We start from the raw sequence: 23,540 nt of genomic DNA, 5'->3' as shown, positions 1-23,540 counted from the left end.
TGAGCCACTGCACCTGGTCTCATGAGTGTTTAAAGTCCATGCTTCTAACAATCATGCTTGAGTTGTCTGAAATGCAACAGATCCCACAACTCTTCCACCACCAGAAAGCAGCCACTAAGCTCTCTCATACCTGTGACAGACCTCCAGAGATACCCAGGAGAGCTCTCAGATCCACTGCCTGATTATCCCAGCTAACCAGGGACTTCCAAAGCTCATGCCTGCCTGCCTGTCCCACAGGCCTCCCATCTCAGACCTCTTTGGGCATCAGCAGTGGCTATGCCTTAGAGGGCCGGGGGCCTTTGATGTACAGGCCTGTTCCAGATTAGGGCTGCCTCCTTCTCCCCCAGGACAACCCAGCAGGGAGCTCATTAGCACAGATCCTTTGTCTGACCATATAATGTTTGGAAGAGGAGGCTCTGGTTTCTAGTAGTCCACCCCTGTTCCCAAATGAATGTCAAGAAAGTCTGTGCTCTCTAATGATCTCAGAAATGGCTTTGGGGTGAAGGTAGGGTTCACAGGACCTAGAGTCACTGGATGGGTGCCTGCTGCAGCCAGGTGTGACTGAGGGACACAGCAGCTTAAATTGCTGATGAGTCAATCTCCGGGTAGTTTAAATGTGGCCCAGTAAGAGGTGCTGCCCCGGGCAGGGAGAGGACTCTCTTCCCCTCGCCAGGTTTTTGTTTCCTTTGAACTGTGGCTGTTAAGAAAGGATAAAGACAGCTGCTTAAATCATTACATTGGCCGGGCGTGGTGGCTCACGCCTGTAATCCCAGCACTTTGGGAGGCCGAGGCGGGCGGATCACAAGGTCAGGAGATCGAGACCATGGTGAAACCCCGTCTCTACTAAAAATAGAAAAAATTAGCCGGGCGCAGGGGCGGGCGCCTGTAGTCCCAGCTACTCGGGAGGCTGAGGCAGGAGAATGGCGTGAACCCGGGAGGCGGAGCTTGCAGTGAGCCGAGATTGCGCCACTGCACTCCAGCCTGGGCGACAGAGCGAGACTCCGTCTCAAAAAAAAAAAAGAAAAAGAAAAAAAAAATCATTACATTACGGTGCCAATATTAAGGATACTGGAGTCATACCTAGGCTTGAATCTCTGCTCTGAGAATCAGTAGGCTGTAACTCTTAGGTCAGTTACATAACATCTCCAGGCCTGTTTTCTCATCAGTAAAAAGTGGACATCAGTATCTATGTCACTGGATTACTGAGAGGGAGAGGATTAGACGTAATGCATGGGAAAGGTTTAGTTCCCAGGAGCACTCTAGAAATATTATTATACCTACCGTAATTATCAGGAACAAGGTCACTTACTGTTGACTTACCTCCAAAGTTTAGGGGTTCACTCACTCATTTGTTGATTGATTCAATGAAATGTGGCAGGCACTCTACTAGGTGTGGGGGATTCAGCAGGGAGCCAGAGACATGGATGCTTCAATGTGAAACAGTGATGATGATGGAACAGTTAAGGGTATGGGCCCAGGAGTTTAATGGAGCCGGGTTCCACTAGCTGAGTAATCCTGGGTATGTAACCTAACCATTTGATGCCTCCGTCTCCTTGAGCAAAGTGGGGCAGTAGGAAGACAATCTCACAAGATTGTTGTGGGGTTTAAATGAAACGGTCCATGACAAATGCTTAGTACAGTACCTGACACAGAGTAAGCCCTCCATATGTGTTGGTTACTATTGTTACTGATTAGTTACTATTGTCATCATCATCATTGCCATCACCTTATGAGGAAGTTTATTTAAGAAGTCTGTGACTGACAGTGCAACTTCAAGTAGGCTGGCTTGATGGAATGGGCTGCTTCATAAAGTGGATCTGTGTCCGAGAGGCACTTTCAGTTAAATGACCACAGAGATGGCTCTGTAAGGTTGATTCCTTCTGAAGGCTTTTGAGTCCCTATTGGACAGCAGAGCTTCCCCATCTAAGCTACTGCCTCAAAGCCCACATGTTGTTATTGCCGTGACCAAATGAGGCTGAATATACCCAGACCTGGGTATATTTGCCCAAGATGGTGTTGTGAAAAGCTAGGGTTGTGGGTTTTGCAGCTCTAAGACTCCAAACATTTACCATGAATCATCTCATTTATTTATTTATTTTTAAAATTTTTTTAGAGACAGGATCTCACTCTGTCACCCAGGATGGAGTGCAGTGGCCTGATCGTGGCTCACTGCAACCTCAACCTTCTGGGCTCAAGCAATCCTGCTGCCTCAGCCTGCTGAGCAGCTGGGATTACAGGCGTGCAACACCACACCTAGTTAATTTTTTGTTTTGTTTGAGACAGAGTTTCACTCTTGTTGCCCAGGTTGTGGTGCAGTGGTGCGATCTCAGCTCACTGCAACCTCCACCTCGCATGTTCAAGTGATCCTCCTGCCTCAGCCTCCAGAGTAACTGGAATTACAGGTTTCCACCACCATGCCCAGCTAATTTTTGTATTTTTAGTAGAGATGGGGTCTCACTGTGCTGCCCAGGCTGGTCTTGAACTCTTGGCCTCAAGCAATCCTCCTGCCTTGGCCTCTGACAGTCCTGGGATTACAGACATGAGCCACTGTGCTGAGCCTCTTTTTTTTTTTTTTTTTTTTTTTTTTTTTTTTTGTTGAGACGGAGTCTCGCTCTGTCGCCCGGGCTGGAGTGCAGTGGCCGGATCTCAGCTCACTGCAAGCTCCGCCTCCCGGGTTTACGCCATTCTCCTGCCTCAGCCTCCCGTGTAGCTGGGACTACAGGCGCCCGCCACCTCGCCCAGCTAATTTTTTGTATTTTTAGTAGAGACGGGGTTTCACCGTGTTAGCCAGGATGGTCTCGATCTCCTGACCTCGTGATCCACCCGTCTCGGCCTCCCGAAGTGCTAGGATTACAGGCTTGAGCCACCGCGCCCGGCCGTGCCTCTTATTTAAATCCCACAAGGCCGGGCGCAGTGGCTCACGCCTGTAATCCCAGCACTTCGGGAGGCCGAGGCGGGTGGATCACAAGGTCAGGAGATCGAGACCATCCTATCTAACACGGTGAAACCCCATCTCTACTAAAAATACAAAAAATTAGCCGGGCATGTTGGCGGGCGCCTGTAGTCCCAGTAACTCCGGAAGGTGAGGCAGGAGAATGGCGTGAACCCGGGAGGCGGAGCTTGCAGTGAGCCCAGATCGCGCCACTGCACTCTAGTCTGGGCGACAGAGGCAGACTCAGTCTCAAAAAAAAAAAAAAAAAAAATCCCACAACAGCTTTAGGAGGCTGATTTTGTTGCACTGCCATAGGGTTCCTCGAATTTTGCTGGCTGGCAAGGCACTCTTCAGGAGGGGAAGTTAAACAGCTACTTTTTTTTTTTTTTTTTTAAAGAGATGGGGTCTCCCTATGTTGCCCAGGCTGGTCTTGAACTCCTGGTCTCAAGTGATCCTCCCACCTCAGCCTCCCAAAGTGCTGGCATTACAGGCATGAGCCACCCTGCCCAGCAACAGCTACTTGTTAATTGCCTGTAAGTCTCACCTTGTCAGTCAGACTGCTGTCGCAGGCCGGGTGTGCCAGGAGCAGCCGCACCAGGTCCACGTTGCCATGGTGACAGGCCAGCATGAGGGCCGAGGATCCATCGTGGTCCTGCAGATTGACATCTGCCTGGCAGCTAAGCAGCGCTTGAACCATGTCCTCCCTGTCGTGGCTGACTCCCAGCATCAGTGCAGTCTGGCCTCCCTGCATGCAGAGCCACAGGGATGTGGTGAGGTTGCTGCCAGTGGGGAAGGACCGCCTCTCCAGCCTGGGTGTGCTCATCAGAGACTTCCAAGAACACAACCACTGATCTGAGTCTCCTGCCCTTGATATGGGACATAACCTTCTCGGCTTGGCGAACTTCTACTCTTTTAAGATTAGTCAAATGCTACATCCTCTCTAAAGCCTTCTCTCACTCCCCAGGCACGGGATTCCTAACACAGCACTCACCACTTAGTATTGCAACTTGTCAACTGCTCTTTCTCATGGATGTGACATTGTTGACAGCAGGGACTAAGTGTTTTTGTCCCTGTCTCCCCAGTGTCCAGCACCAAGAACATGCTGATAAATGTGAAATGATGGAACAGATGAAGGTTGAGTGCTTGAGCATCATGGCTTCTTACTGCCTGCCTCAGCCTGACTTTCCCCATGAAGCCTTCTCTGCTCAATGCCTCTGAAATTTTCCGTTGAAGGATAACCAGAACCCTCCTCTCTCAACATGATCTCTGGTTGCATGTCCCGTGGTCATTTCTAAGCTATAGACATTGACAGTAATGTTGGGCATCTCTGTAATCATAGGTGGACATAGCAATGAGCTGGAATCAGAAAGCAAGTGCAAGCTCTAGTTCTGCTGTTTCCTAATGCATGATTCAGGTCACGTCACTGTCTTCTTGATTCTTGGTTTTTCTTTTTTTTTTTTTAAATATGGGGTCTTGCTGTGTTACCCAGGCTGGAGTGCAGTGGCACAATCACAGCTCACTTCAGCGTCAATCTTTTGGGATCAAGTGATTCTCCCACCTTAGCCTCCCAAGTAGATGGGCTCACAGGCATGTGCCACTCACTACATCTGGCTAGTTTTTTTTTTTTTTTTTGAGATGAAGTCTCATTCTTGTCGCCCAGGCTGGAGTGCAATGGCGCGATCTTGGCTCACTGCAACCTCCGCCTCCTGGGTTCAAGCCATTCTCCTGCCTCAGCCTCCCAAGTAGCTGGGGTTACAGGCACCTGCCACCATGCCCAGCTAATTTTTGTATTTTTAGTAGAGACGGGGTTTCCCCATGTTGACCAGGCTGGTCTTGAACTCCTGACCTCAGGTGATCCGCCCTCCTTGGCCTCCCAACGTGCTGGGATTACAGGTGTGAGTCACTGTGCCCAGCTGGTTTTCCTTCTCTTAAGAATTAATATAACAATTGGGGCCGGGTGCAGTGGCTCATGCCTGTAATCCCTGCACTTTGGGAGGCCAAGGCGGGCAGATCACCTGAGGTCAGGAGTTCAAGACCAGCCTGGCCAACATGGTGAAACTCTGTCTCTACTAAAAAAAAAAATACAAAAATTAGCTAGGCATGGTGGCGGGCACCTGCTACTTGGGAGGCTGAGGCAGGAGAATCACTTGAACTCGGGAGGCAGAGGTTGCAGCGAGCTGAGATTGTGCTACTGCACTCCAGCTTGGGCAACAGAACAAGATCTGTCTCAAAAAAAAATATATATATATATATATATATATAAAACAATGATTTGTCCTGTGTACCTCACAGGGCTTTTGTGGGAATCAAATGAGATAAAGGATGTAAATATAATAATGTACAGTAGTAATTTTTCTGATTACAAATTGACCATCATTTCCCATTTCCCATAGATTTTCTTATATATACTATATGTGTGTGTGTGTCTGTGTGTGTGTGTGTGTGTGTGTGTGTATATATATATATATTTTTTTTTTTTTTTTGAGACAGAATCTCACTCTATCACCCAGGCTGGAGTGGAGTAGCATGATCACGACTCACTGCAAACTCTGCCTCCCGGGCTCAAGTGATCCTCCTACCTCAGCCTCCTGAGTAGCTGTGACCATAGGCGTATGCCACTCCATCTGGCCAATGTTTGTTTTTTTTTTTTGAGATGGAGTCTTGCTCTGTTGCCCAGGCTGGAGTGCAATGGTGCAATCTTGGCTCACTGCAACCTCCACCTCCCAGGTTCAAGCCATTCTCCTGCCTCAGCCTCCCGAGTAGCTGGGATTACAAGTGCCCGTCACTATGCCCGGCTAATTTTTGTATTTTTAGTAGAGATGGAGTTTCACTATGTTGGTCGGGCTGGTCTCGAAATCTTGACCTCAGGTGATCCTCCCACCTCAGCCTCCCAAAGTGCTGGGATTACAGGTGTGAACCACTGCGCCCAGCTGCCCTCAGCAGTTTTTACATGTAAGATAGTGCTTTCAGGGCCTCAGGGGATCCAAAAGGAGAGAAAACAGTTCTTGCCTTATTCTTCAACCTTACAAAGCCTGATGTCCCATCAGAGAGACCTGCCTGGAACCCAGGAAAACCATGAGGGCAAAATATAATAAAGTTGGATGAGAGGACTGTAGAGATATACATAGGGCCGGGTGCGGTGGCTCATGGCTGTAATCTCAGCACTTTGGGAAGCTGAGATGGGCGGATCACTTGAGGTCAGGAGTTCAAGACCAGCCTAGCCAACATGGTGAAACCTTGTTGCTGAACTATCCAGACCACAAGGTTTCCAGACCTTGTATATATTACATGTATGTGTTTGTGTGTGTGTGTGTGTATATATATACACATATACGTATACGTGTATATGTACACATATATACATATATGTGTATATATATGTATGTATATATGTATATGTGTGTGTATATGTGTGTATATATACATACATATATATATATGGCTCCTGGGGACTGGGGCATGATTTGTGTGTCTGGAATAATACCACTCACACTTGCTGGTGCAGAGATAAGGCAGATAGGAGTGTTTTGGGATCTGGTTATTTCAAGGGCTGAGGCAGCATGCCAGGTTGATACATACATATACATGTATATACATACATATATACGGTTGTTTACTGAACTATCCAGACCACAAAGTTTCCAGACCCCTCTTTCCAACTGTTTTATTATTATTATTATTATTGTTATTTTTGAGACGGAGTCTTGCTCTGTCACCCAGGTTGGAGTGCAATGGCACAGTCTCGGCTCACTGCAACCTCTGCTTCCCAGGTTCAAGCGATTCTCCTGCCTCAGCCTCCCGAGTCGCTGGGATTACAGGCGCCCACCACCATGCCCAGTTAAGTTTTTTTTTTTTTTGTATTTTTAGTGGAGATGGAGTTTCACTATGTTGGCCAGGCTAGCCTCAAACTCCCAGCCTCAAGTGATCAGCCCGCCTTGGCCTCCCAAAGTGCTGGGAATATAGGCATGAGCCACCGCGCCCAGCCCCCAACTGTTATTAAAGCCATTTGACATATGCAGATGGTCCTCACATCTGCCCCTCTGCCTGATGCAGGACCCCTTCCTTCCTCATCGTTCTCCTGGTCCCTTTCAATATAATTTAATTCAATGAGCATTTACAGAGAGCTACTATATGCTGCTGCACTGCCCTGGAGATCCAGAGAGAAGCAGCTTGTTCCTAGGAGACTCCCAGCGCATTCCCATTGAATCTGGTACCTCCGCCTCTCTTCACATGTGAAGGCCCAGAGGGAGTTAAAGGGAATGGCTGCAGCTATGCATTCTCATCCCTCCTGTGGTCACCCAGAATGAGTCCCTTGTCCTCCTACAGCATCAGTTTCTTCTCTGTACAAAGAAGGGGTTGATTTTGATCCTCTTGCAAGCATCCCCTCTTACAAGAGGGACAATTTAGAAAATAATTAACGTATTTATGGGAAACATTAGTTAAAAATGAAACATTAGCTGTATTGAGTCTTATGGAACAGGAGTTGTAGGTGAGTAGAATACCTTGAAAACCAGAAAGCAATCTACAAATATTGGTTTCTGGCCATCAATAGGGTTGCTGTTAGTATGCAACGATGACTTCGCCATCGGGTTGGGTTACTATCTGCAATCACTCTGGGGGAGTATGGGACAGTGGTGCTTAATATATTGTTAGGAGTCCATTTTCCATAAGTCTCTTGCTTTTCTGCACATCCGGTGAGTAAAGCACACCACAATCTGCCCTTTTTTTCTAGACTATCTTTTTAAGGATGTTTATATAGTGAACAGCCTTATGTCTTCTTTGGAGAAAAGGGCAGGCAGGCTTAGCGTCCCTTATCAAAGCTTCAGTTTCCCTATGCTCAGGCGTCCTGTCCTGTAACACAACCCACTCCATGCTCAGCTTTCTGGCCCTCCTCACACTGCCCCGTGGGAGCTGGGATTTGGGCAATGCTGATACTATGGCTACTGCTTCGGCTGTGGGTAATACATGGTCCTTTGTCTTGGGCACAGAAGTCTCATGTCTTCTGCCAGTATCCACAAAACTGTAGCAGGCCACCTTGTTAGCTTTAACATGGGGTAAAAGCCCAGACTCTTCACAGTTCTCAACAGTTACCTTATCATCTATGATCACTCCAGGAGAAAGGAGAGTTAAACATACTCCATTCATTCCTGTAGATTCAAAAAATGGGCAAATGACCTTTTGAGGAGTCCTTGTTGTTCTATGTGGAGACTTGTCTAACTCAAAGCCCTTCTGGGTAAGGACCACACCCCCACCCTGTGTTCTCAAGCAGAGGGCCCCAGAAGATGAATAGAGACATTCCAACCCTCTGCGCTGCCTTTGCTGTCTTAAGATCGTTTTTTGGAGTGAACCCTGATCAACTTCTAATCACTCCATGAAAGATTCAGAGGCCGGGCGCGGTGGCTCACGCCTGTAATCCCAGCACTTTGAAAGGCCAAGACGGGTGGATCATCTGAGGTCAGGAGTTCAAGACCAGTCTGGCCAACACAGTGAAACCCCATAGCTAAAAAATACAAAAATTAGCTAGGCATGATGGCGGGTGCCTGTAGTCTCAGCTACTTGGAAGGCTGAGGCAGAAGAATCGCTTGAACCGGGAGGTGGAGGTTGCAGTGTGCTGAGATCACGCCATTGCACTCCAGCCTGGGTGACAGAGCGAGATTCTGTTTCAAAAAAAGAGAAAGATTCAGAGTACCCAGTTTTGGCTCAGTATAGAAAGTTATCAGAGCTGTCTAGAGTAACAAATGGGCTGCTTTGGTAGAGCGTGAGTTTCCTGACACTGGAGGTCCCAGAACTGGAGACCACCTTGTAGGATTTTGCAAAATAATAAGGGGTAGACCTAGGTGACCTTCAAGGGCTCTTCTGACCTAGGGCACAAATGACCCAAGGAATTCGTGAAGCCCACGTGTCCTGAATTCCTGGCTACTACATTTGTGTAGGGCTCCACTGGCTCTTCGCAGCAACTGCTGTTCCCAGCCTGGCCCATGGCACTGCTCCTGGGGACTGGTGCATGATTTGTGTGTCTGGAATAATGCCACTCGCACTTGTTGGTGCAAAGGTAAGGCAGACAGGAGTGTTTTGGGATCTGGTTATTTCAAGGGTGGAGGCAGCATGCCAGGTTGATTGATAATGACCTGCAGAACTCTCTAATAAGCCTCTGAGCTAAGCTGATATAAGCCTGGAAAGTGGAACTCCTCACGCCCCTAGGAATGATGAGCCAATGCTTCTGTCTGCCCTGGCTATCCAGTTTCCCTCAGTCTGAGGACTCATGACCTTGTTAAAAGGCTTTGGAGTGATAGAGGTGAGAACTTCTTTAAAGGACCGGACCTCCAAAGAGCCTAGTTAGATGCTCTGGGCCATGATCAAGGTGGGTCACCTGTAAGGGCTTTCTTAGAGCAGCCAGCTAGCAAATGCCTTCTCAAGATGGCAACTGAGAATGGGAGGTTGCTCCCGGATGGAATTTGCTCAGTTTCAGACTGGGGCCTGTATTAGAAGCTCACTGACCTCTGTGCAAGCCTGACTGGGTCTCAGGAGCCTATAAGGAAAACTGAATATTCAGGCTTTGCCTGATGCCATTTGGAGGTCCCAGCCTCACTTGGGTTAAAAACTACATGGATCTGCATGGAATTTCTCTCCACGCTAGCAGAATAAAGCTGGGAGGTGCCCCTGCATTTACTGAAGAGATCATGTTCATTCCACCCACCTGAGTAGCTTGAATGTTCACATTTCCTTCTCTTAAGAGCTTCCAGACAACAGCCATGTCTTCATTGGTCTCTGCGGAAGCCAAGGGAGTGATCATTACGGCAGTGTAGCCAGCTTTGTTCTGATGGTCCACGTTGCAGACGCCTGCAAGAGAAGCAATGGGTGCTGGAAGGGCTCCTGAGGGGCCGGGAGCCAGACTCCACTTCAGCCGTTTCAACAGGACACTGCTTGCTGGTTAGAAAGCCATGGACTAGAGCAATGCTTTCCAGTGGTTTACATTTGCAGCAGCCTTTAAAGCTGGTTACTTTTCTTTTTCTTTTTTTTTTTTTTTTTTTTTTTTGTGAGATGGAGTCTCGCTCTGTCACCCAGGCTGGAGTGCAGTGGCTTGATCTCAGCTCACTGCAACCTCCACCTCCTGGGTTCAAGCAATTCTCCTGCCTCCACCTCCTGAGTAGCTGGGATTACAGACATGCACCACCACACCTGGCTAATTTTTTTGTATTTTTAGTAGAGACGGGGTTTCACCATCTTGGTCAGGCTGGTCCTGAACTCCTGACCTCGTGATCCACCCTCCTTGGCCTCCCAAAGTGCTGAGACTACAGGCATGAGCCACTGCACCTGGCCAGCTGGTTACTTTTCTTTCTTGATAAGGTCTTGCTCTGTTGCCCAGGCTGGTGTGCAGTGGTGAGATCATGGCTCACTGCAGCCTCAACCTCCTTGGTTCAAGCAGTCCTCCCTGACGTAGCTCCTTTGGGCAATAGGAAAACAATTACACTAAATCAAGTCACTTAGCCTTTCTTAGCATTTCCTCCTCTATAAAATGGGGATGACAACACAACCTACCTCATAAGTGACATTTATTGAGTTTATTTATCTATTTATTTATTGAGACAGGGTTTGGCTCTGTTGCCCAGCCTGAGGATGAGTGCAGTGGCATGATCTCACTATAAGTTCTGCCTCCAGGGCTCAAGTGATCCTCCCACCTCAGCCTCCTGAGTAGCTAGGACTACAGGTGCATGTCACCACGCCTGGCTAATTCTTTGTGTTTTTTATAGAAACAGGGTTTTTCACTATGTTGCCCAGACTGGTCTCGAACTCCTGGGCCACCCACTTTGGCCTCCCAAAATACTAAGATTACAGGTGTGAGTCACTGTGCCCAGTCTAATATATTTAAAGGACTTAGAACAAGCTTGTCCAACCCGTGGCCCGTTGGCCACTTATGGCCCAGGACAGCTTTGAATGCGGCCCAACACAAATTCACAGTTTCTTAAAGCATTATTTTTAGCTCTTTGGCTATCATTAGTGTTAGTGTATGTTATGTGTGCCCCAAGACAGTTCTTCTTCCAGTGTGGCCCAGGGAGGCCAAAGACTGGACACCCCTGACTTAGAACCATGCCTAGTACACAGGAAACACTCAGTGAGCGTTCGCTGTTATTACTATTGTTGTCCAGAATGATATTCCCCTAAGGTTTAGGTATTCATTGTAAAAATATGGTTTATGAAAAAATGTCAATTAGGGCTATTTGCAAGTTCTGTGCAAGTGGAAAAAAGCAACATTTGTTTGATATTCCCTCCAACCCACAATTTTTCTTTCTTCTTCTTTTTTTTTTTTTTTTTCTAGATGGCGTTTCATTCCTGTTGCCCGGGCTGGAGTGCAATCGTACGATCTCAGCTCGCTGCAATCTCTGCCTCCCGGGTTTAAGCGATTTTCCTGCCTCAGCCTCCCGAGTAGCTGAGATTACAGGCATGAGCCACCACGCCCAACTAATTTTTGTAGTTTTAGTAGAGACGGGGTTTCTCTATGTTGGAGACGCCCACCTCAGCCTCCCAAAGTGCTGGGATTACAGGCATCAGCCACCGTGCCTGGCTACCCCATAATTTTTCAAACAATTTTTCAGAAGTGTGCCATGATAATACCAGGCCGTCAGTGGAGACAGAGGCATCAGTCTGCCTCATTTATCAGCAGTTTTCCCTCAAGCTCCTTGGACCACTGCCATGAGCCGGCAGGTGATGAAAGCTAAATAACAACTCCATGCATCACCTCATAGCTCTGTCCTGATACCAAAGTGAACATTTGCACTGCCTTGTTAATAACTGTTTTATTTCTACCCCTTGATTATTTTAAGTTTGCTTTTAAGATGTGTAAACGAGCCTCAGGTTATCAGTTCTTTTTTCTCTTCAGAAACATGGTTTTTAGTTCAGTAGAATGAGGTCTGACACCTGCCCACAGGCTCAGGAAAGGGACTAGGAGGGGCTAAGGACCCAGGACTTTGTTTATTTATTTATTATTTTTGAGATGGAGTCTCACTCTGTCACCCAGGTTGGAGTGCACTGGTGTGATCTCGGCTCACTGTAACCTCTGCCTCCTGGGTTCAAGCGATTCTCCTGCCTCAGCCTCCCAAGTAGCTGGGATTACAGGCATGCGCCACTATGCTCAGCTAATATTTGTATTTATTTATTTATTTTTTTAGACGGAGTCTCGCTCTGTCGCCCAGGCTGGAGTGCAGTGGCCGGATCTCAGCTCACTGCAAGCTCCGCCTCCCGGGTTCCCGCTATTCTCCTGCCTCAGCCTCCCGAGTAGCTGGGAGTTTACAGGCGCCGCCACCTCGCCCGGCTAATTTTTTGTGTTTTTAGTAGAGACGGGGTTTCGCCATGTTAGCCAGGATGGTCTCGATCTCCTGACCTTGTGATCCGCCCGTCTCGGCCTCCCAAAGTGCTGGGATTACAGGCTTGAGCCACCGCGCCCGGCCTAATATTTGTATTTTTAGTAGAGATGGGGTTTCGCCATGTTGGCCAGGATGGTCTTGAACTCCTAACCTCAGGTGATCTGCCTGCCTTGGCTTCTCACAGTGCTAGATTACAGGCGTGAGCCGCTGCTCCCTGCCAGGACCCAGAACTTTACAGAAGATGCTTCAGAGCAGCCATCAGGCAGCAAAGCCAACTCTCCCTGGAGGTGACAGAGGAGCAAGGCTCTCGACAGAGCATCCTCTGACTCAATACGCCCTGCAAGGGCATTTGGCAAAATAAAGGACGGATCACTTGGGGTTGAACCGGCAGAGGTGCACTCTGGCTCTATTCTCAATAATAATGAGTCACTTCTGTACAGCCCTTTACAGTTTGTAATTTTTTTTTTTTCTGGATGCTTAACAACTGCCTCTAAGGACACCCCAGGTTTGGGAGTGTGACAGATCTGTCACCCTCAACATCCCTTCTACAGATAAGAGAAAGTAACAACTCTCTCAACCCATTCTCCCCAACCCCCTTCTTACTTTACCTTTATGGCTATTTAGCTATTTCACTATGTTAAAGGGAAAAGTTTCCAAACCACTTTAACGTTGATGAGTATTAAGTGAATTCTTAGCATCAGCAGATATTTATATCACCCAAATTTTAGTTGTCTCTTCTCTGTCCTGGCTGGCTCATCCAGAAACTTCTAACCGGCTACAAGACTGTGAACACTTAAAGACAAGGGCCATATGTTACTGGTTTTTGGATTCTTCATGAACATAATGGATGTTCCCAAAGTCTCAATGTCCCAGAAGCATAGACAGGGTAGTAGAAAAAGCCCAGATTAGGAGGCTGACTGACCTTGGTTTGAATTCTGGATTAGCTTCTTACAGGCTCTGTGACCTTGACCACATTACCTGACATCTCTGGGCCTCAGTTTCCTCACTTGGAAAAGGCAATTAAGATCTGCTTCACAATTCCTGCAAGGATTGTACATGACAGTGTATATGTATATCACACTAAGTCCAGTGTCTGGGATGAGGACGACACTGAAAAAGCAGTAGCTGCTTTATTCACCTTGTACATGGATGGCCCCTAACATTGAATACAGTAACAGAACACAGAGCCATGCTCCATTTAATTATGTGCCTTTCTCATTTGATCTACCATTTTGATGGTATCCATGCATCCATGAAGAACTGAAATCAATAACATCAGCTCACTGTTAGCTATAATTTAATCTTCTTTTGATGATGTGAAAATCAGAAACAACTTCAGGCTGTCATTATGTACGCTGCCTTTCCCGTTCAGCTGAAGACACTCAAAGCTGCTTAGCAGAATTTTGAAGACGTGGAAGTTTACTGGAATTTAACCTAGCTCCCAGGAGTCATCCATCGCTCATTCATTTAACAGACGTTTTCACTCAACACCTACTAGGAACCAGGAACTGGTCTAGGTGTTAGGGAAACAGACCGGAACAAGACAGGCAGGAGCCCCTTTTGAGTGAATGAACATTCTGTTGAGTAGAAATGAAAAGCAAAGAGTGTCTCAAGAAAGAAAGAGGGTGCTCCCCTAGAGAGAGGTGGGGGCAGCCACTTTAGACAGAAGCACCAGGAAGACTTCTGAGGAGGTGACATTTGGACTGTGACTTGAATGACGAAAAGGAGCCAGTCACAAGAAGAGCCTCAGGGGGAAGAGTCCAGGTAGAAGGCAAATACAAAAATCCCAGGAGGGAATGACCTTGGTGAGTGAGGCCAGCGTGGCTAGAGTGGAGGGAAGGAGGAGAGCATGGCGGCAGCAGAGACAGCCCAAGCAGGTGGGAGCCAGGGCAGGCAGGGTCCTGAAGGCCAGGTTGAGGAAGCCGCCTCTCACGCTAAGAGCAATAGGAAGCCACAGGAGGGATTTTAGCCAGACAGGACCCAAGGTGGGGAAAGCCATTGGGTCCTAAATTCAGACTTTAGATGTTCATTTAAATTCCTACCTCAGGCCTCCTAAAGGAAGAGTTATGCTCTACCTCCTAGATGTCAGAAATGAAAAGAGCAACGGGACTAACTTTTCTTTTTCTTCTTCTTCTTTTTTTTTTTTTTTTGAGTCCAGGTCTCACTCTGTCACCCACATTGGAGTGCAGTGGTGCGATCATGGCTCACTGCAGCCTCAAGTTCCTGGGTTCAAGCGATCCTCCCACCTCAGCCTCCCGAGTAGCTGGGACCACAGGCGTGTACCACCACATCTGGCTAATCTTCGTATTTTCGGTAGAGATGGGGTTTCACCCTGTTGCTCAGGCTGGTCTTGAACCTCTGAGCTTAAGTGATCCCCCTGCCTCAGCCTCCCAAAGTGCTGGGATTATAGGCATGAGCCACCTCGCCTGGTCCAGTATTCACTTTAAATGCTAGTAGCACACTTAGTTATTGGGTGATCTAGGGTAAGTTTGCTGACTTTTCTGAATGTCACTTTCATGGTCTATAAAGAGGGATAATCATCCTATTCTAACAATAAAATTTTATTATTAAATGAAATAATTATATTCATTATTCTATAACATATTTCTAATTATAAACAAAATATAATTTATAACATAATTTATAAATATAATATAATTCATAATACATTTAAATTATATTTAGCAGATGCTAAATACTTAGCAGCAGAAGGCCACATCTGTGGGGATAACTTGGGGTTTTATACCTCTTGTACGGACTCTCCTAGACAGCCCCATACAGCCTTCCTAAACTCATAGATGACATTTGACCGAGGCCCATGCACTTTAGCTCAGCACCATCACGCACCTGTCTTTGGTTGACTGTTAACTACACCTTTCCAACCTGTAACCCTGATCCTACTCTCACTTTCCTGAGAAGATCGAGGCCATCTGAGGCCAGTGGCCTCCACCTCCCTGCTCTCCTCAACATCTCTCTGCACTGTTACCCACTTTCTCCTTTTCTCGCTTCCATCTCAGAGAAATGAATGGCCCAGCGTCTTGCCTACGCTGCCCTCACCTGCCTCTGCTATGGAGCCCAGGCTTTCCCAGCTCCTCCTAGACCTTGCTTCACCAAGTGGCTTCTCTCTTTTGTATCTTTCACCTCTCTCTTTCTCTGTCTCTGATTCTCTGTCAGTCTCTATCTCTCTTCCTTTTTCTCTCCCTGTCTTTCTTTTTCTGTCTGTCTCTGTCTCTCATTCGCTTCCTCTCCATCTCTCTCTTTGTCTCTCATTCTCTGTCTCTGTTTCCCACCTTACCTGTTCCTCTTCTTTCTTGGATTCTTCTTCTCAGTCAAAAAATATGTTCAGATCTCCTCTCCCCAGACAAACACAAAACCAACTCTCCGTAGGCTCTCCTGCCTCCTTCAGCCAAGACACTCCATCACTGCCTTCCCCAAGCCTGGCGCTTTGCTCCTTCCCCTCTTCTAGCTGGTTTCCTCCCAACATGCCCCAAAGCAGCTGTCTCCAAAGTCACCAGTGGCACCCCCCGTCCCCTCCATCTGCCAAACCCAGGCATCATCCTTCAGGGACCCTGCAGAATCTGATGCAGTTGACACTCTTTGTTTTTCATGGGCTGTCCTTCCCCATCAGCCACAATCCTCTTATTTCTTCTAGTTATCACACGACTCTGCCTAGGTCTCCTTCACTGGTGTGCTCTCTCTCTCTCTGCACAGGATAACCAAGAGCAAGAGAGGCCTCCTGTCCTAAAGGCCTCATTGCACGTGCTCTGGCCAGCCCCACCCAAAGCTCTGTTGCCTTTTCATTTTGCATCTGGAATTCTCAATAGCCTCTGTACATCTCCAGAAACTAAACATCTGCCCCAAACTGAATTATCCTTTCTGCTTCCTCCACATTTAGTCCTTCTCCTCCTGCAGCCCACTGTCTTCTTAACCATCCAGGCTTGACAGAGAGCTCCAGCTCACCTCACCAGTCGGGCACTACTTTCCCAATGACTTTTTTTTTTTTGAGACAAGTCTCACTCTGTCACCCAGACTGGCGTGCGGTGTCACTATCTCAGCTCACCAAAACCTCCACCCACCCCAGGCTCAAGCGATTCTCCTGCCTTGGCCTCCTGAGTAGCTGGGATTACAGGCATGCGTCACTACCACCCAGCTAATTTTTGTATTTTTAATAGAGACAGGGTTTCACCATGTTGGCCAGGCTGGTCTTGAACCTCAAATGATCTACCTGCCTCAGCCTCCCAAAGTGTTGGGATTGCATGCATGAGCCACCGTGCCCAGTCTTTTTTTTTTTTTTTTTTTTTAATCTTTTGAGATAGAGTTTTGCTCTGTTGCTGGAGCTTTGTTGCTCTGGAGGCTGGAGTGCAGTGGTGTGAACTCGGCTCACTGCAACCTCCACCTCCTGGGTTCAAGCAATTCTCCTGCCTCAGCATCCATAGTAGCTGAGATTACAGGTACACGCCACCATGCCCGGCTAATTTTTTTGTGTGTTTTTAGTAGAGACAAGGTTTTGCCATGTTGACCAGGCTGGTCTTGAACTCCTGACCTCAAGTGATCTGCCTGCCTCGGCTTCCCAAAATGCTGGGATTACAGGCATGAGCCACAATGCCTGACCTCCCAATGGCTTTTTGCTATTCAGTTCCTACCATCCTCACCTATTATAAGCCCTCACTACCTCTCTGTGGACCTCTGTAATGGCCTCCTGTCTGCCCTGCCACCTCCTCTCCTGCTCTCTTCACTAACCCACCCCTACTGTCAAATGACTCTTTTAGAGAATTACCCTGGTTATGGAGTTTCCTACAAAAAAACCTGCACTGACTTCCTGGGACCTTCCAAGCAGGGTTCAGCCTGGCATTCCAGGTCCTCCATTTCTCCATGTGGTGGCTCCAACTCACCCTTCCAACCTTAATTCCCATCCCATCCAAACTACAAGCTTTCTGGTCTTCAGGCATTTTCCCTGTCTAACCTCCATGGAGTTCCTTCTGCCTGGAACACTGCCTGCTGGAGTCCTGCCTGCTCCAGTGCACCTTTGCCGCTCCCTGCACTAGACACGCTCTCATTTCAGTTCCTAAATCACTTTCTCTATCTCTGTTTCATGAGCCACCATCCAGCTCCATCCCAATTGCTAGACTGTTAGGTCCCAGGAAGCAGAGGGCTAACCTGGCTCACCTTTGCATCCCTGGTAGTAGCCAGTATGGACCTCATGTGTAGTCAATAAATATCTGATGAAAGATGAATGAATCAAGTTCAGTCAAATGGGTCAAACGGAGCCACGACCTTTGTTAAAAAGTATCCTCTGAAGATGGGAAAATGCCATTTCCCCCAGAGGCAGTATAGTTATAGCTGTGGAGGTGGACAAACTGAGTACAAAACCTGACTCTACCCTTGACCAGTGCTGTAACCTGAACAAGTTTTATAACTCTTGAGCCTGAGTTTCCTTAGCTGTAACATGAGAACAATACCCACATCACAGGAATGCTGTGAAGAACAAATGAGGCAAACAGAGGCAAAATGGTCTGGTCCAGTTTCTGGAACACAGAAGGAACTTTCTCTTTTTTTGTTTTTTTTTTTTTGAGACAGAGCCTTGCTCTGTCGCCCAGGCTGGAGTGCAGTGGCGTGATCTTGGCTCACTACAAGCTCTGCCTTCCGGGTTCACGCCATTCTCCTGCCTCGGCCTCCCGAGTAGCTGGGACTACAGGAGCCCGCCACCACACCCAGATAATTTTTTGTATTTTTAGTAGAGACGGGGTCTCACCCTGTTAGCCAGGATGGTCTCGATCTCCTGACCTCATGATCTGCCCGCCTCGGCCTCCCAAAGCGCTGGGATTACAGGCGTGAGCCACCGTGCCCAGCCAGCCCAGAGGGAACTTTCGACAATGATGCATTTCCTCACCAGAAAGAAATGTGTACAAGAATTGCCCTTCAAGTCATTCTATCAAAAAGACACCCGCGTTTGTATGCTATCACAGCACAATTCACAATTGCGAAGACATGGAATCAACCTAAATGCCCATCAACTGATGAGTGGATAAAGAAAATGTTATATATACATATATATAAAATATATAATATATACATACATATACATATAATAAAATGTTATATGTACATATATGCACACACATACATACATTCCATGGAATACTACTCAGCCACAAAAAAGAACAAAACAATGTCTTTTGCAGCAACCTGGATGGAACTGGAGGCCATTATCCTAAGTGAAGTAACTCAAGAATGGAAAACCAAATACTGCGTGTTCTCATTATAAGTTGGAGCTAAGCCACAGGTACATGAAGACATACAGAGTGGCATAAAGGACAATTATACCACAGAGTCAGAAGAGGGGAGGGCAGAAGGCAGTGAGGAAAAGCTCCCTATGGGGTACCATGTACACTATTTGGGTGATAGGTATACTACAAGACCAGACTTCACCACTGTACAATTCATCCACGTAACCAAAAACCACTTGTACTTCCAAAGCTATTGAAATTTTTGAAAAAAATTTTAAAAATTGCCCTGTCCTTCAAGGACGGACCCAGACTGTATAAATGCAACCACTTCTGACCTGTCTCCAGCAGCAGCTTCGCGATGGAGAAGTTGGAGTGGGACACGCTGTAGTGAAGGGCTGTGTTTCCGTTGCGATCGGCCAAGTTGACAAGCAGCTTCAGGAAGTGTGGGGAGTGAGGCTGGACCTCGCAGAGGTAGGAGGCCACCACAGCAGGGCTAGACGACTTCCGGCTGGAGACGCGGAACCACTCTTGACTGATGGTGTTCAAGCTTTGCCTCTGAAACCCCAAAAGAGACCAATTCCAAGAGATTCCCTGGCCAGCAAGAGTTCCTCCCTTACACAAGGAAAGCCAGCTTTGGCCTCTGTCCCTTCAGCTCCCTCCAGTTTGCCATGTGATTTATTCCTGAAGGGCTCAGAGCTGGTGGGGTTAGGAATGCAGCAACATACTTTGTACTTGTGCGATCAGCCCCCTCTGGGAGTGGAAAGGAGGACTGGGAGGACAGCCTAGTAACCAGTAACAAGGCACTTAACTGGAGAAAGTTTGAGTCTGCGGGAAGTTTAGCTTACACCTCCGGTAAGAAGTTTAGCTCACACCCCTGGTCTGCTCACAATCACAAAGGCCCTCTCCTTCCCCCTCACACAGCCAGCCCATACTGACCTTGCCCCAGACTCTACCAGGACTCCTGCGTGTGTTTAATAGGCATAGCTGGAAACTCGCATCATCTTACTAATGGGAAACATGCATGCGAAGACAAACAACATCCCCAATTTATGCTTGAAATAAAACCCAAACAGGTGTGCTTGACATGTTTGGCTTTTAAGCTTTGCAAGGACCTTGAGAGTAAATGGTTTAACAACCCACGGCAGGGCCCTGCTATCTGCAACATTCAGCTCCTCTGGGACCATGAACGAGAAGAGTTCCAGAGCCAATGACATCAATTCTGTGTGTGACATGACCTCAGTGTTTAAAGGGTATTTACCTAATGGGGAGGAGAAGCTATTGAGAAGTGATTATGATAAATGATTTCATACTGACGCCAGGAAGAGTCCTGGACTTGGAGTCACTAAATCGATGTGACACAGTTTAATCCCTGGCTTGGCTGGGCGCAGTGGCTCACGCCTATAATCCCAACACTTTGGGAGGCCAAGACGAGGGGATCACCTGAGGTCGGGAGTTTGAGACCAGCCTGACCAACATGGAGAAACCCTGTCTCTACTAAAAATACAAAATTAGCAAGGCATGGTGGCGCATGCCTGTAATCCCAGCTACTCGGGAGGCTGAGGCAGGAGAACCGCTTGAAACTCGGGAGGTGGAGGTTGTGCGTGAGTGCACCATTGCACTCCAGCCTGGGCAACAAGAGCAAAACTCCATCTCAGATTAAAAAAATAATATAATAGAAATAAAAATAAATAAATAAATAAAATCCCTGGCTTAGCTGTGGGACCTTGGAAGTCATGTAACCTTTTTGATCCTTACTTGTTCTATTATAAAATGGGAGTAAAAGGGGACTGGCCCCTTACCTTCATGGTTCTACAGAGTGAGGTCCTTACACACCTGCTTCTTCCTCTAAGGTGAGGGGAAGGGAGACGGTATCCATTGCTTTGATCCTAACATGGGTGTGGTGCCAGGCTTGCATATTCTCTGATCACTTTTCTAGAGCAGAATCAGTGGAATCTTTTGTGGCTAAAACACTTTTATAAATCAGAGTATCTCCTTTACCCATGAGATCTTCAAGAAAATCTGGAGAAAGATCCTAATATTAAGGAACAGAGGGGTGGATTTTGTTTTTTGTTCTTGTTTGTTTGGTTGGTTTCTTTTGAGACAGAGTGGGCCAGCCTATGGCCCAGGCTGGAGTGCAGTTGCATGATCTCAGCTTGCTGCAACCTCCACCTCCTGGGTTCAAGCGATTCTCCTGCCTCAGCCTCCCAAGTAGCTGGGATTACAGGAATGGGCCACCATGCCCAGCTAATTTTTGTATTTTTAGTAGAGCCAGGGTTTTGCCATGTTGGCCAGCCTGGTCTTGAACTCTTGACCTCAGGTGATCCGTCCATTTCGGCCTCCCAAAGTGCTGGGATTACAGGTGTGAGCCACTGCGCCCAGCCGAGTGGTGGGTTTTGAATGAAGGTCTAAGAAAGACCTTAGTTTGATAATTCAATTAAGAATAAGTGACAGGAGTTTTGATCAACATCCACATATTGGTTCTTTTTTTTTTTTTTTTTCCTGTGTTTTCGACAGGATCTCACTCCAGTGCTGAGGCTGGAGTGCAGTGGTGCAATCACAGCTCACTGCAGCCTCAACCTCTGGGGCTCAGGTGATTCTCCCACCTCAGCCACTGAGTAGCTGGGACTACAGGCACATGCCACCACGCCAGGCTAATTTTTTGTATTTTTTCGTAGAGACAGGGTTTTGCCATATTGCCCAGGCTGGTCTCAAACTCCTGGGCTCAAGTGATCCACCTGCTTTGGCCTCCCAAAGTACTGGGATTACAGGCGTGAGACACTGGCCTTGGCCCTACATATTGGTTCTTTAGGGAACAACTATTTGTCAGATCAGCTAAAGATAAAATAACAGAAACGAGTTGGGTAAGAAATAAACACTGATGCATTGATCGTTTTTACTTCTAGGGCTCTTTTGCAAAGGAGAGCAAAATGGCTTTGAAAAATGCTTACGGGTTGTTCCACCACGGGTCTTACAGCTGCTCTCATAACTTGGGAAAATGTGTCTGTGCCAATATCCCTTGATTAAAAGTAGAGTCACTATGTGTTTAAATCTCTGTAAACCATGAAGGTGTGAAGGAGCAAATGCATATTTTCTTGTTTTCGGTCTCTTGACCCAGAGGTACACTTCAAGAAAAACAGTAATGACTACAGAATTAAACGTCAGGGCTTGAGAGGAATGGAAACATGCCATCCACCACCTCCATTTTATTGATGAAGAACCAGAGGCCCTGAGCATCAAACTGACTTGCCCAATATCTCACAGACGAGGGTCCTGGGAATAGAACCTTCAGTTCCCATTCTACATGCTTTTCACACTCTGCCTAAAGTCCTCTCAAACCACAGGGGCATCGTGAGCCTAAGTCACAGAGTCTGATGACAGCCACTCATGGTGCATTGCTTAATGATGCATGGGAAGTGCCTCTGAGCCCCCGGCCTGCTTTCTTGTGCATATCCACGGGCTCCACTTCCTCAGTGTGTCCCATCACTTCAGGCAGCAGTGCTTGGGTAAAGGAGAGAACACCCAGAGGAAAGGGGCCCTGGCCTGCACACTCAAACCACTGCCTCACACTATGCACTGTACACTCACACCACTCACACCCCTGCACACTCACACCACTGCCTCACACTGTGCACTGCACACTCACACCACTGCACACTCACACTGCTGCCTCACACTGCACACTCACACCACTGCACACTCACACCACTGACTCACACTGCACACTCACACCACTGCACACTCACACCACTGACTCACACTGCACACTCACACCACTGCACACTCACACCACTGCCTTACACTGTGCACTCACAACTCATACCACTGCACATTAACACCACTGCCTCACACTGCACACACACACCACTTGCACCACTGCACACTCATACCACTGCCTCACAGTGTGTGCTCACAACACTCACACCACTGCACGTTCACACCACTGCCTCACACTGCAAACTCACAACACTCACACTACACTCACACCACTGCCTCATACTGTGCACTGCACATTCACACCATTCACACCACTGCACACTCCCACCACTGCCTCACACTGTGCACTGTATACTCACACCACTTGAACCACTGCACACTCACACCACTGCCTCACACAGCACACTCACAACACTCACACCATTGCACATTCACACCACTGCCTCACACTGCACACTCCCACCACTGCCTCACACTGTGCACTGTATACTCACACCACTTGAACCACTGCACACTCACACCACTGCCTCACACAGCACACTCAAAACACACCATTGCACATTCACACCACTGCCTAACACTGCACACTACACCACTGTACACTCACACCACTGCCTCACACTGTGCATTGTATACTCACACCACTGCACACTCACACCACTGCCTCACACTGCACACTCACACCACTCACACCACTGCACACTCACACCACTACCTCACACTGCACACTCACACCACTGCCTTACACTGTGCACTGCACACTGACACCACTGCACACTCACACCACTGCCTCACACAGCACACTCACAACACACCATTGCACATTCACACCACTGCCTAACACTGCACACTACACCACTGTACACTCACACCACTGCCTCACACTGTGCATTGTATACTCACACCACTGCACACTCACACCACTGCCTCACACTGCACACTCACACCACTCACACCACTGCACACTCACACCACTACCTCACACTGCACACTCACACCACTGCCTTACACTGTGCACTGCACACTGACACCACTGCACACTCACACCACTGCCTCACACTGTGCACTGCACACTCACACCACTAAACACTCACACCACTGCCTCACACTGTGCACTGTACACTCACACCACTGCACACTCACACCACTGCCTCACACTGTGCACTGCACACTCACACCACTAAACACTCACACCACTGCCTCACACTGTGCACTGTACACTCACACCACTGCACACTCACACCACTGCCTCACACTGCACACTCACACCACTGTACACTCACACCACTGCCTCACACTGTGCAT

At 47.8% G+C, this 23,540-nt stretch overlaps 1 protein-coding gene across 3 annotated transcripts in view; it reads right to left on the bottom strand.

Moving 5' to 3' along the window:
• Positions 1–23,540, bottom strand: part of LOC105495171 (KN motif and ankyrin repeat domains 4) — a 90,432-nt gene that overhangs the window by 7,811 nt on the left and 59,081 nt on the right. For all 3 annotated transcript variants that reach the window (XM_011764440.3, XM_024797038.2, XM_011764439.2), the window contains 3 exons: positions 18,857–19,076; positions 9,630–9,772; positions 3,477–3,677 (listed from right to left, as the gene is read on the bottom strand). In XM_011764440.3, coding sequence (XP_011762742.2) covers positions 3,477–3,677; positions 9,630–9,772; positions 18,857–19,076 — 564 coding nt within the window. The remainder of the gene's footprint in view (positions 1–3,476; positions 3,678–9,629; positions 9,773–18,856; positions 19,077–23,540) is intronic.

The sequence above is a fragment of the Macaca nemestrina genome, chromosome 1, assembly GCF_043159975.1.
Source record: "Macaca nemestrina isolate mMacNem1 chromosome 1, mMacNem.hap1, whole genome shotgun sequence".
In the NCBI taxonomy this organism is placed as follows: domain Eukaryota; kingdom Metazoa; phylum Chordata; class Mammalia; order Primates; family Cercopithecidae; genus Macaca; species Macaca nemestrina.
The sequence above is the reverse complement of the archived record's forward strand: the minus strand, read 5'-3'. Positions and strand labels throughout refer to the sequence as shown.